We start from the raw sequence: 14,507 nt of genomic DNA on the forward strand, positions 1-14,507 counted from the left end.
TTTAATATATTTTTTTAATTATATACTTCCAATTAGATAAATCCATACAAAAATAAAAACTAATTATTTAAATTATTTTAAATACCTACAAGACTTTATATATAATAATAATTCTAGTCACTTTTTCTTTAAAAAATGAATTTCTATAATTTACTCAATAAATATATATTACATTTAAAATGAAAATTATAAAATAAAATAATTATTATATAATCGTGCGCACTGAGAATTGCCTAATAAAATAATAAAATATAACCCATTCCCCTAAATGATGGACAAGAATCCAACTCCTCACTCTGTTTCGTCTTCTTCGATTGGCGCATTCGTACCATCCAAAGGAGCATCCGACCATCCCAAGTATGCCCTCGAGCAAGTACTATTGGTTTAGTGCTCCACTTTTGTATCTGCCAAACTCTCTATTTGCAGAGAAAATACATAAAAGCTTGTGATGTGATTTGAAGTAGAGTGATGGAACGAAGAGAAAGACGAAGGAAAGGAACATGAAACGCAGAAATACAAAAATACACAGAGGAAAGGAAAGGAAAGGAAAGGAATGATAGTGTTAAACAAAACCTATTATTGTAATTTACTAAAACACGTATAAGTTATTTATCTAATCTTTATGATGCTAGAGCAGTAAAAGTCTTCTATAAAATTCAAATTCAGTATGTATATTACTTTCACGCTCCACAATACTTGACTTCCCCCGTTGCAATCTTTTGTTTTTTTTTTTAAGCGCAAGATTGATATTGATAAGACAGAAAAAATGAGGTGGAAGACCAAGAAGAAGAAGACACTTTCATGCAAAACTCTGCACAAAATCATATTTTTATTGAGGAACTTAGCACCTTAAAGGATGTACAACTTCTCTCTACAAAAAGAATTTTGTGACCAAATGGGAGTCCGCAGCTATTGCCCAAACTAAGAAACAAAAATAACTCTCCATCTGATCATACAAAAATAAGACGCCCACAAAAAACCTACTTGTAGTTCCCAATTACTATCCTGAAAGAATCTTTATATACACATCTTTCACCAAAATCTTAATTCCTCTATATTTTCCTTTAACGTCTTTTTCTTTCCCTGAAAAAACAAATACTAAAAATCTCTATTACAAAAATTCAAAAAGCCTCACCACTTACGCAAAATTCCCACCTGCACCAAAATTAAGACCTCAGCTCCTCTTCGTGCAGCTTTAATGTATTTTGTAAATAGGTTTCTCAAAACCCGGAGGGAAACTGTTGGCGTGCTCACCATTGTCCTTCTGAACGCCTATGTTTGTGCCAACATATTCCACCGCTCCTACCATATCTACTTCACCTGTTTCCTTGTTTTGACAAGATGGTAAAGTTTCTGAAATTCTACCATTAGAACACTGTTTTGCATCAGTATTTTCTCGTGACAAGATATTTTCTGGCAATCCATTATTATTGACTGTCTGAACCTCAATATCTCGCATGAGGGGTGACATTTTCTTTGCACCATCGCGTTGATCTATTCTTTCGGTCACCAACACAGTCTGATCTGCATTTTTAACAACTTGGAGCTTTCTCTTCTTCAATTTATTTTTAAGAAAGGAAGCAAGAGTGATATCATCCTCATCATTCTTACCAAAAACCTGCTTAGAACAAGATTTGCTCTTAGGTTTTGACTTTTTGTGGCCATTTTGCTGACGAGGAACCAACACAACCGATTGGCCTTCTCTTGATGGTACAGTACTTGTCTTACTCGAATAGATGCCATCCAAATAAGACTTCTCAACATTTTTGCTACTATTTACCCTTAATTCTGAACTTCCAGGAGGCAATATTAATCGGTTCACGCTATCAGCTGATTCTATAAATATTTTCCTTTCTTGGGGTTGCTTGGTGAACTTCTTGCTGCGAGCATCAGGCTTACCAGCTGCATCATCCTGTTCATCATTGCTTGTTACTAACAAATTAGAATCCAGGTGATTAGCAGCCAATACAGGAACATCCATTACAGCTCCTGATAACATATCACACTCTTCGCTGAAATTAGTGGTGGTACATATGTTTGTCCCAGAATGTTCATCAGCTCTTTTTTCCTTGCATGACGCTGCACGAGTCCCCTCAAAGGTCTGAAAACCATCAAAATTTGTTGTTCCTAATTTCGAGTTTTCAGGCTGTGACGTAAGATGACTCTGGTTGTTGGTGTCAATAAGCTTATTTCTTTTTCGATGAGATTCAGGAAGCTTTTTTTTCTTTCTAGCATCAGTGCCTGTGCCACCAGTTACCACCAAAGGTGTTGAAACAAAATTTGATGGTAAACCATCTTTAGCTGGTTCAGTAATATTCTTTTCTGAACAACATTTCATTCTTCTTTTTGTCACAACAGTACCAGTCCCACCAGATTTCTCAACCTCAGTGTTCTTAGTTCCCCCAGGCTGTTCCACAGAGGAAGTTGTAATTCCTTCTTCAGATCTTTTGGATCTACGCCTCTTTGAAATATGCCTGCATTCCATGAGGGAAAAAGAAAAAAGAAATTCAATGCGGACTCAAACTACAGCAAAACCTGCAGATGCTGAAATGGACATTAATTCTCAATATAACAATGACATGAACAAATATTTTGATTTTCACAACACAAGAAACATACTACTAAAATCACTGAAAGGATGGCTTACCTAGGTGGAGTAGTTTTATCCTTCCTAGATACTGTACCTTCTCTGCAAGAATGGAAGGCAGCAAATCGATTAAAGTACGCAACGAAAAGAAGAAAACCATTTGATGTCAAAAAACAAGAACAGAAATATTTGAATATTATACCTGGTTTTCCTTTTTCGCTTCTTCGATTGGTCAATATTTTCAGGTTTGGATATTGATTCTATTATTGGTAATGGAAGGAAATCATGAGGACCAAGGGCAGGCCGCTCTGCCTCACGGTCCACAAAGTTACTTATAGTCGCAGCTTTCTGTGTCCTTCTAGCTGCTTGTAGCAAAGGCACTTCATCTGGAAATAACGCCTTCCATCTCCTGGTTATATGCAGAATTGAAGGTCAAAATGAAGCCCAGACAAACTTCGCACAGAAACTGTAAATAATATAAACTTAAGATTATTCAGGTATTGAATCCAACCACTTGGATTCAAACTTAATACCTGCGACATTGGCTATCTGTTCGCGATGGGAGATGTCTAGCAACCTTGGCCCAGCAGTATCCATGTTCTTCAATTGCTGTTTTTAACCTTATATCCTCCTCTTCAGTCCACTTATCCATATTCAAAGAAGGATCTATACAATTAGACCATCTGCCACAACAATAAAATTCATAATTTGGACATATCAAAGAAAGCTAAATCACCTTTGAGATTATTCAATGATACCTTTCTCTACATTGTACATCCGCTCGGCCTGGCACGAACCTAGCTATATTCTTCCAATTCTTTGGACCAAAAAGCATCACAGCTACTTCCAGACGTTTGCTTTCATTCAGAGTCCACCTCCCCATTTTGTTTGGACGAAGGGATTTCCTCCATCTGCATATAATGAAATATCACGCAAGCACAAATCATTTTACCAACTAAACTTGAAAGCTATAAAAGAATAAAAGTATCATTTAGCATTCAGCAGACAAAGTTCCAGCAACCATTTCAGTCTAGGTGCAATGCCTATTAAACCTTGGGTATGACACCTGAGTTTCATAATTTACTGTCTACAGCAACTTTTCAAGTGTCAGACTTGGACTCAGACAGCCTCATATGTCATATCTATCTTTTTATGCTTTTGAATCAACAAAACAATTGGTCCTAAAACTGCAACCAAACCGCATCAACTTGTCATTTAACTTTATATTTCTTTCCTTTCGGATGAAAAGAAAAATAGAAGCTACACCAAATCAGATTGCAATTAGCTGTCTCAGTCCAGACCTGAAACTCAAGCTGATATTTTATAATTTAGATCTTGGTCCAGCTAACCCAATTGTCACACCAAATATTTTGTATAAGCCCATCCATTATGAACCGAATACACATATATACATACATAAATATGTGTGTGTGTGTGTGTGTGTGTGTGTGTGTATTCCACTTCACAGGCAACTCAGGCCAGGCTTAACCACCCTCCCACACTGCAGCAAAAAACAAAAAATCCCCTCCCTGGCCAGAAAAGAAAAACATTCCATGAGCAGATAGAATATTAGTAGTGGTTTCAAGAAACCTCTTTTCGAGGTATTATATTTTGGTTGGTCAAATCAGGAATTTCTTAAGGTCATAAACACCAAAAGAAACCAACAAATGCCTTGAGGAACTTCAAGTTTTTTGCATCAACAACTAAAAGGCTTACTCAAAATTATGACACCATAAATTTTTGAAATGAGAAGCGACCTATTCGAGCATTGAGGACCAGTCCGTCCGGCCAAAGTAGAAGCCACACTCTGCCAATCATTTTCACCATAAATTTCAACAGCGACACGAAGTTGAGCATCCTCTTCCTTTGTCCACTCTCTTTTTAATATGCGAGCATTCAAACTCCTCTGGAAACGTTCTAAGCACTGAAATGGGGTCCTATTAGTTCCTAGTGAAACTGCAATATCAAACCAATTGGTCATCCCCTTTTCTTGGACAATAAACAAAAGCTTCTTATCCTCTATGACAGTCCATTCATTGTTATTGATCAATGGATCTTCACAATTCAACCACCTGCAGAAATAATAGTTTGCATCAAATAAAGTATGTAAAGTAAATCAATTCAAGTTCACATGGTGAATGGATTGGGGATAAGAAAATGTGAGCGTCACAGACATCTGATGACAATCATCACCAGATGCAATCAACACCACTGTTTTGAGTAAAGCATGTGTTATTTATGGGTCGCACCTTTATGACCTGTGCTAACCTTGAACTTTTTACCCAAATCCAATAATGGTAAAGATGTATGTGATGGTAATCGTCCTAGACGTCTGCAAAGCTAGCTTGATTGAAAGGCAGGTGCTTCACAAAAAATCAGTAAACATGAAAACACTAGTCAAGAACCAAACCAAGTCAGACCAGAGCATATTGAAATAACAACCTAGCAATCTCTAATCAAGAATTGCAAAAATAGCGATGAGACGCAAAATATTAAAAAAAAAAACCCTAGAAAAGAGCATGTGATGCTTGGTTTTAGTAAATTTACACTCTACAGTGAACAAAGTGTAGAATCACACATACAGAATTTATTTATATACTTAATGATCATTTATACAATCATTTTATGCCCAGGGGGTAGGCCTCATGGTATATGACGTTAAATTAGTCATCACAATGCCACCAAATGTACATGTGTATCTACAATAAATTACGACCAACCATAGTATGCATGCTTATGCCCAGACAAGAGATCCAACTGAATGGAAACAGCTCTCACCATGCATTGTGTTTTAAACACTCACAGGTCCCAAGATCTTCTTCTAAGAAAAACTTGGGTGTTCTAAGAAAACAAGTTCATCTGATGAGCCAAAATTTGGTGTGCAAGCTAGTATAGCCTTTATAATTCAGACCTGCCATTATACAAACTATGTAAAGGACTCGTTTGTGTATATATTGTTTTACAGATCAGTCTGTACAATCTCATAATTCTTTCCGTGGCTTTTTGCTTTATAAACTGACAAATTTAATAATATAATCTTTATATAACACGCACCACGTTTCAAGTGAATCAAATATTAATAGGATATTCTACATTAATATGACACTTTTATTCACAATATTTTTACTAAAAGGTGGAAAAATAGAGAGTTGTTTAGATGAAGAACTTATAAATATTCAGTAAGCTTGAAATTTAGTTTAGGTAAAAAATTTTCCCTATTTTACTTTGCTTTTTAATGTGAAAAGAATAAATATTGAATATAGAGGATTCATATAGCAGACCTTAACTAGTTTGGGACTAAGGCGTAGTTGTTGTTATTGTTGTTGTTGTTGTGGTTTCAAATCCAACAATTCTAGTGTTTCAAGACAATGTAAAAGTTTGAGGAACTTAGACGTGTTTAGTTGATTTTTTTTGATATTGGATAGGCAAAGGTTATTGTGAGATCATGAACACATTAAGTATTTGTGTTTAGCTTGGCTTTTGAGTCGGTCAGACATACTTTAAAGTAAAAAGCCCTATTAAAATAGTGTTTGGCCTGACTTATAAGTAAAAAGATCTGCTTAGAATAAGTCAAAAGTCATAAGGTACCCCTTAATTATCATGATTTACTTATTTTACACCTACTTTTGGTCAAGTGAAAAATTGTATTATCCTAATAAGTTTTAAAAATGCCATCACTACCCTCATTTTTTAACAAACCCTTAGACTTTCTATTTTAATTATTATACAATTTCGGTAATTATGACAAAATAATGTCTTCCTAATAAGGAAATGAAGCATGCAAGAAAACTATCTATTAGTACTACAGCTATATAATTCCTCAACTTCAAGGCTCTCTTCTTTCTCCCTTCACATCTCAAAAGATAGCGCAAGGTATTACATTAAAAAAAAAAAAAATTACTCATCTGCATAAAGTTCTCTTCCAAGCCTACTTTTCCTCTAATTAAATCTTATACTACTCAAGGAAGGTCCAAATTTGACTATTCCTACAGCTGTTTCACAACACCCACCAAAAGAAAAAGAATTGCATAACAAGCTTACGCATAATCAAAAGTCTCGAACAAAGCAAGTCCATAGTAAATTAAAAATCTTTTAAGATCCAAAGCATTAAACCAAGTCTTTTAAAATACACAGGACCAACAGTATGCGTCATTGATGCACTAATGAACTTCAAGTATTTCAAAACCAAGTTTTCATTGCTGAAAAAAATTTTGATTGATTTAGACTTGTAATTATATTACTTAAACTGTGTAATATCAATACATCTTCTAAAGAAGAGCCATTCCTTTCTAATCATCCATTTCCATTATGCATTCAATAGTAACCAAACGAAACAATCAAAATTGTGAAGTTACCACAATCATATTATAGCTCTAGCTTAATATATCAGAAGTGACCCTATTGCACTAGCCTTGTGGTAATCCTGTACCAAGCCTGGTAATCCTATGCAAGCCTCCCTAACCTTCACCTTGGGCCCTTAAACCAAGACACATGATTTTAACTCCAAGGAATTGCAATTCAAGAAGATGAGAATACTTGAAAACAAGTGATGAATAGCACCAGGCTTTCAAACATTATCTGCTGCACTGATGCATATGAAATTCATCTATCTAACAGTATCAGACTATGGTACATGAATTTTTCAAAATTTCGCAAAAAATTGCTTTCAATTTTGTTTTAAGTAATCATGCAGCAAGTAAATATTACTGACAGTTAAATTATTAATTAAGTACTAATAAATGACTTAAATAAAGTATGTGAATTATATTATTCATAAAAGTAACTATTAAAATAAAAGTCTAATAACAAAAAAAAAATAAATAAATAATTGACAATTACAATAAGCTATTAAATAGAGTACTTACTGTGCTTCACACTCTGCACCAGTACGACCAACAACGTACAAGGAAGCTAATCGATCCCAATCAACCTTTGGAAGAAACTCTCTGATGCTTTCCGGTGTAATTTCCATCTCTCCAATTGATGCAAGAATGGCATCCAAATTATTTGCATTGCTAGAAGATCCTTCTGAACAACTTCAAAAGAAAGTGTGTCGGGAAAATATTCATCAGAAACAAAATCAGAAGAAAAACATCCTTTACCAATGCCTAAAAATAATCTGTAATTCTGTACATATCTTATGTCATCAGAAGTTACAAAGATGAAACAGAGACCTCTACCTTTCTCATAAAAAAATTCATAAATCAAATTTCTACATTTTTTCTCCAATATATTGGAAATAAACCGTGCATGGTCTAAAGTCACAAAGATTTTCTGACTTAAATGCAAAACTACAAAGGACAAGCATCTTTTCATCAAGACTGATGTTTTTTTTTTTTTCTTTTTTTATATTCAGCTCAGCATTAATATCATACTGTCACAACAATTAGCTATTTTTCTTTGGTGATGATTCAACTGTTTGACTAATATTTCACTTGAGAACGAAGTGAATTTTCATGTGTATATATATTTTGGAATTTCTGAAAATGAGGAGAGAATGAACACATATAGGAATGTGAAAATATACCTACTGGGGAAAGTAATGAGAAGTAAGACATTTGAGATGGATTGGACATAAATGTTGGAAACTTGACAAATGCATCAATACCAAAGTAGCAAGCACATTTGATAAGGCTAACTTCAACCTTATAAATAAAGAATTAAGGCAGAAAAAACATCAAATCTTAACATAGTTCTGCAAGTTTGATAATGGAGATTAAAACGATGCATCTGTAAATTGGAAATTGAAACTTCCAATGTGTTTGAACATACCTGAATTGATCCACTGAAAACTGAAGCACCATTTCTTGAAATTGTTGTCTAATCCCCTTTCTAAGGTTTTCCTTTTCTACTTCTGTCCACTTTTTCCGATTCAAGGTAAGAGGAAAAGTGGCCAGCGCCGCTCTATAATTAGCAGCATGAGAATTTTCTGCCGGACCATTATGCATAGCAGAGAACTTTTGTTCATTGATCTGAATCAACAAATGTGTCCTTCGTGAAGTTCAGGCCATTGAAATTCAGAAATACAAGACAACATTTAAATAATCCAATTTAGAGACCTCTGAAAAACTCAAGCTACAAATAGAACATCATACCAGTTGCCAACACTTAAACACGTATGACTAGAACCAAGGTTGAGGCACAAGTGCAGAGAGGAAAAAGCTTCAAGACAATACAATAACTTTAATTGGAAATTAATTGACCAGAAGAGCTCCTTGATCCTCATTAAACACTGAGAACATCAAATTAACTACAAGAAGAGTGGTACTGTACTAGATATTACTGCCTGGTGTTGAACATTAAGGAAATTAAAAGGAGAAATAAAAAAAGTAACATTTCCATACTATTCAATTAGTTGATATATTTTATAACTACTAACAACTAACATAGGGACAAAATAAGTTATATAATTCATTTTCATTCAGTAAGCAACATTACATATAAAAATAATTCAGAAAGTGACCTTATCTCTTCTTGCAGTTATCAATTGAATTCTAGGATCCTTCCCTTGCGCCAGTGCTCTTCCAGTAATTTTCCTGCATGAAGCTTGAAAATCTCTAAGAATTTTAACACGTTCTTTCAATTTCTTGTTCTCCTCGATTCTTGCTTCAATTTGAGCCAACTTACTTCTTAAGAACTTCTGATAGCATCTGTTCCTCTTAATTGCATCAACAAATACCTGTGCAGACTTTGGGAAACTGGAAGAATCCTTTAGTACCCAAGATGGCTTACAGGTATCCTGCTCAGCGGAGCCGGACAGATGTATCTCACTCAATAAATTGGCTGTATTTACCCCTTCTTCAGTATTTACTAACACTTCACAATCTCTCCTACCGATCAATGAATCATTAGAAGTATCTATTTCTGAGACTAGAATTGATGATGCCTCAATGCTACCTCTTTTCTCTAGCAAATTCTCCTCTCCCCTTCTCAAAATATCTAAAAAAAAAAATGTAAATCAATATAATTGATAAGCATAAATGAGGTATCTTTCTATTCAATTCTTATTTCTTGTAAAAGAACAGAAGCTTTTCGAAATTTTAATTCTCCATATGTTAAAGTTATGAAGCTTACTGCTGTTATCATAGGCAGAGAAACGACTCCGAACAGCGCAAAGAGTCTCAAAGTCATCCTCGTCGTTGTCCAAATCCGGTGGAATAGCACAGACAGGCATTAAAGAAATCGGTTCCAAAGAATCACTTTGTACCGAGAACCGATTCTGCACGTTTCGGAACAGTTCAAAATCATCATCCTCGCAACCGGAATAATTCCCATCGGCGGAGACAGCGGAAGTAGAGTGACTATTGTTGCCGCCGGTATCAACGTCGAGGTCGTTAATATTGGTCCCAGCGAGGCTGCAGGCTCGCCGTAGAGCTTCCATGTCCTCATGGAATCCATCGTCCTCATTGCCGGAGGATATTTCTTCTTCATCGTCGTCGTTTTGCATTAGAACAGACATTGTGTAGTATGTTCGTTGTGTTTAGGGCTTAGGCAGAAGAATTTGAAATCAGTTGATTGTACAAGCTCGTCAGACTCTTTATTTATTTAGGGTTGCGTTTGAAGAGTGAGATCGGTGGGAGAGAAGCTCGAAACCAACCGAAATTGATGTGGTTCTATTCAATTAAACTTAAAATCTCTATTCCAATCGATAAAAAAAAAAAATTTTAAATATGAAAAATTATTATTTAGCCCCTGTGCTTTGACCAAATTTAATAATTAGGTCTATATATTTTAGTTAAATTATTATGACATCCCTAAGATTCGGTTTCATCTAACGTTTTAGTTATTTCGTCTAATTTACCTATTTTTCCATTAAAACTCCTTAAAAAGATGATAATGCCCTTAAATAAAATACCTTATAATTGTTGGAGGGAAAACAAAACATTACTTCTTTTTTCACTCAAAAACTTCCACCTTTTTACCCTGTTTTCTCCCATTTTTAGAATAGAATTTGCGTTGATCGTATGGATTTGAAGGGTTCGATCACTCCCTCTCTATTGTTTCAGAAACAAAGCATGCAAAAGAGGTTTTCATTAATGTCATTCTTTTCAAATTGAAACTTGTTTAAAACTTGTGAATAAGGCTTATAAAAATTTTTATTTTTCTTGTCTCCCTTATATATATATATATATATATATATATATATATATATATATATATATATATATATTGATGAAAATTTTTTATACCTTTTATATGTCATATTATTATTGCATTAACCGAATATAAGTTTGTGAGTGAAAGTTAGAGTTTTCTCCAATATTGAATCGTGGGTTCTGTTTATTAATGGATTGCAATTTCTTTTTTCGTTTTAACTATAGGGCTACTTGATTTGCACTTGAATATGGATGCATTTGAATCTTATACATTGGAAGTTTTGTTCAAAGGTGAAGAGCGATTTACATATAATATTGACCCTGATTGTAGGGGTGTAATGCGGATGTTAATGATGATATATGGTTAAATCAGAATGTTCAAACTCAAGGTAGTAATGTGAAAAGTACAAGAGCAAGAAAAGTTGCTTTGATATCAATTGCAAACATGTAGGATAGCGTAATGGAGGAGGATAATAATTATGGTGTTTATATGAGGTATCTGGGTAGGAGAAGAGGAAGGGGTAGAGCTAGAGGTGCAGGATGGGCAAGTAATGGTGTAACAATGGGTTTTGGTAGAGGGAGGGGTAGAGCTAATTTAGAAAATAATATATTGAAGAAATGCACAATCCCGTAGCAGGGCTCCTAGATTTAGGTAGAGGAATCAAAATATGATAATAAAAGATAATTCTGATTCTGTAGGGCCAGATGACTCAAGTGATGAAAACTATGAGTGTTCTGGCAATGAAGATGAGAAGAAGAGGAATCTGTCAGCTTAACTAATGAGAGACCTTTAAGTAGCAATACATGCTTGGACGATGATATCAGGTCTAACATAAAAGGATGATGTAGATAGTGGACATGGACTTAGTGACATAGGTTTTGAGAGTAAATTATATTAGTGGTTACTTAATTTTATACTCAGTCTTATTTAGGTTACAAAATTTTAATTTGTCATTTTTTAGTCACTCAACTTTAATTTTTATTTCAACGAGAGGTCATTTACTGGAATTAGGTTATCGAAACAATAATATGACACTAAAAATTATATATATCACAAAAAAAATCATGATTATAAAGGAATATAAAAAAGAGAAGGAAAAAATGCTACAAAATATAAATAATAGAGTAAATTTTTTAATTTAAAACTTGTTTCATGTAAATGAAATTATTTATTAAATAAATTAATAGGTAGATTTCAAATTAATTTATTAGGAGAAAATACAAATTTTTTAGAAAAAAAAAATATTTTATTTTCTAATGCCATGTTAGTAATTCCGATGATGGTATTTCGGTAAGTGACCTATCGTTAAAATAAACATCAAAGTTTAGTGACTAAAAACTAACAAATTAAAGTTAAGCGACCTTATAAAATTAAATGTAAATTTAGGTGACCATTAGTATAATTTACCTTAGGTTTTGATGTTGACAAATCAATCAATTTAGAATCTGATAAAAATATAAAAGATGTATCAAGTAAGATGAAGAGAAAGAGGAATAAAAAGGATCAATTTAAGAACATGTATGAAAACCTCCATAAGGCAAATGAAGATGGGAGCAATTGATTCAAGGTTAGGCAAGTTTTCCTGGATGTTAAAAGATGTATGGATGCTTTACAAGACTATGTCGTCTAAGGAGGCTACCTGATAAAGATGGTGAAGAACAATTATGAGAGAGTCATTGTTCGTTGCCTAGAAGAAGGATGCCTTTTAGAGTTCACGCTAGCATTGGGCCTGATAAATGCAACTTCATTTTTAAAACTCTAAAATTGGAGAACATTTGCATCAAACCTCTTGCGAAAAAAAAAAATCCAAATGCAAATATACAGCGGGTTAAGAAAAAGCTAAAAGAATAATTGGCATCAGATCTTGGTATGAGTATAGAGATGATGCATGCTGAGTTAAAAAAGAAATGGGGAATTGAGCCTGGGTATTGGTGCGTTGATAGGGCTAGGAATGCAACAAAAGAGGAAGCTATAGGGTGCTAAAAAGAAAGCTATAACCAGCTCCAACAGTATATAGCTTCTTAAAAAAAAGTTAAATCTAGGTACATTTATTAAGTTTGAAACTACATCCAGGAGGAACCTTTAATATTTGGTAGTTTGTTTATATGTTCTGAGGCAATAAAGCTTGGATTTTGAAAGGTTGCAACCTTTTATTAGGCTAGATGGTTGCCATTTAAAGGGACCCTTTAGTGGTTGTATTCTAAGTGCAGTAATACTAGATGGGAAAAAGGATTTATTCTCTTTAGGTATTATAGTTCAATTTAAGAACACATCAATATGGAATTTCTTCCTTGATTGCTTGAGTTTATGCATTTGTGCTAGTAATGAAGGGGTGCCTTGGACTTTTACAACCGATAGACCAACAGTGAGCTAATTATGATTTTTTGCTTTTGATTTTCATTTGTAAAATCACTGACCTATACTTATTTGCATCGTTTAGGACCTGATTAAAGCTTTCCAAATGCATTTCATAAGTGTTGTTACTAGCACATTCTAATGAACTTCAAGAAACAATTCCTTGGAGTTATATTAAGATAAGAGTTTTGGTTATGTGCAAAGGCAAGTTTTGAATATACCTTCACTCAACATATGAAGAACATTCAAGAAAAAAATGAGGGGAAGGTATGCTCAATGGTTGCTAAACATACCTTTAGCATATTGGGCCAGACATGCCTTCTCCGCACATGCAATGAGTGAACATTGCACAAATAACATAAGTAAAAGCTTCAATTAATGGGTTAGCAAATTTAGTACAAACTTGTTAAACTCTCAAAATTTGGGGTGTAATAAATTGTGTATAAATTAGCTCTTTATAGGCTTAATTGAGAATATTTATATTGGTGGTGTAACACCCTCCGCCCAGTCCCGAGAGACCCGACGACGGATGTCACATTCGGTGCCGGAGGCACCGTCTTAACTTAACATATAAATCAGAAAATCCTAGTATGAATTAGAAGTGATTTAATATCACAAGTTTAACAAGTAGTTATTATTTTTTTTTTTTAAAAAAAATGATTTGGGAGAAACCTACAGAAAAACTGCAAGAGTTTCCCTTAAACATAGACATTGACAAACAAGTGAATGCAAAACACTCCCAATTTCAAAACTCCAAACCCCATCAAACGCCAAAAACAACACAATAACACTCTTCTAAGGTCTAACTACAACATTTTCGTATGCATCAATTAGATTAAGTTCCAATAAATAAGTTCCAAGTTTATCTTCCAATAAATACACCCAATTAATTTCCAATAATATACTTAAAGTATAAATTACATAATAGAGTCTCCAAAAATGGACTACTTATACATGCCATAATACTTAATTACATAACACACTAATCAACTACCAAAATATCTCTTCAGCTCTGATGCTACTCTTTTGGTCTTCAATCAGCAAATATAGACTCCAACCTACGCGTGATAAAATCAACGCGCTGAGTATAAAACGCAGTGGTGCTCATAAAACACAACAAACCAATGTTGCGATGTCAACACACTTAAAATATCAATTTTCATCAAAAGATTTACAATCATAAAATCATTAACGCTTTAATATACATTTACATTTATAACAAAATGATCAAATAAACTATTAATATTTTATTCGTTCAAATCATAAATTCATTATTTGAAATTGTAGTACACCAATACATATACTGGTTATTTAGAAAACCATGTAACGTAATATCCTGCTTTGACAATTCATTTAATAACATATAATCATTTATTTCCAAGCTACCTGAAAAATATGTTTGCAAGGGCTCACATACACTTAGGAGAAAAAGAAGCAGATAGGTTTTCAGAACAGATTCAGAATGGCC

General features: G+C 33.9%; 1 protein-coding gene across 1 annotated transcript; it reads right to left on the bottom strand.

The window, feature by feature from the left end:
• Positions 1-797: 797 nt before the first annotated feature.
• On the bottom strand, positions 798-10,193 carry MYB4R1 (myb domain protein 4r1). Its single transcript, XM_012217151.2, has 10 exons — positions 9,662-10,193; positions 9,051-9,526; positions 8,360-8,559; positions 7,453-7,623; positions 4,345-4,659; positions 3,346-3,498; positions 3,121-3,270; positions 2,790-2,996; positions 2,648-2,689; positions 798-2,474 (listed from the first exon to the last, which is right to left on the bottom strand). The coding sequence occupies exons 1-10, from the start codon at positions 10,044-10,046 to the stop codon at positions 1,196-1,198; spliced, it is 3,378 nt and encodes a 1,125-aa protein (XP_012072541.1). The 5' UTR covers positions 10,047-10,193; the 3' UTR covers positions 798-1,195.
• Between the last annotated feature and the right edge of the window lie 4,314 nt (positions 10,194-14,507).

The sequence above is a fragment of the Jatropha curcas genome, chromosome 8 (assembly GCF_041381405.1).
Source record: "Jatropha curcas cultivar XTBG-Jc1 chromosome 8, XTBG_Jcur_1.0, whole genome shotgun sequence".
In the NCBI taxonomy this organism is placed as follows: domain Eukaryota; kingdom Viridiplantae; phylum Streptophyta; class Magnoliopsida; order Malpighiales; family Euphorbiaceae; genus Jatropha; species Jatropha curcas.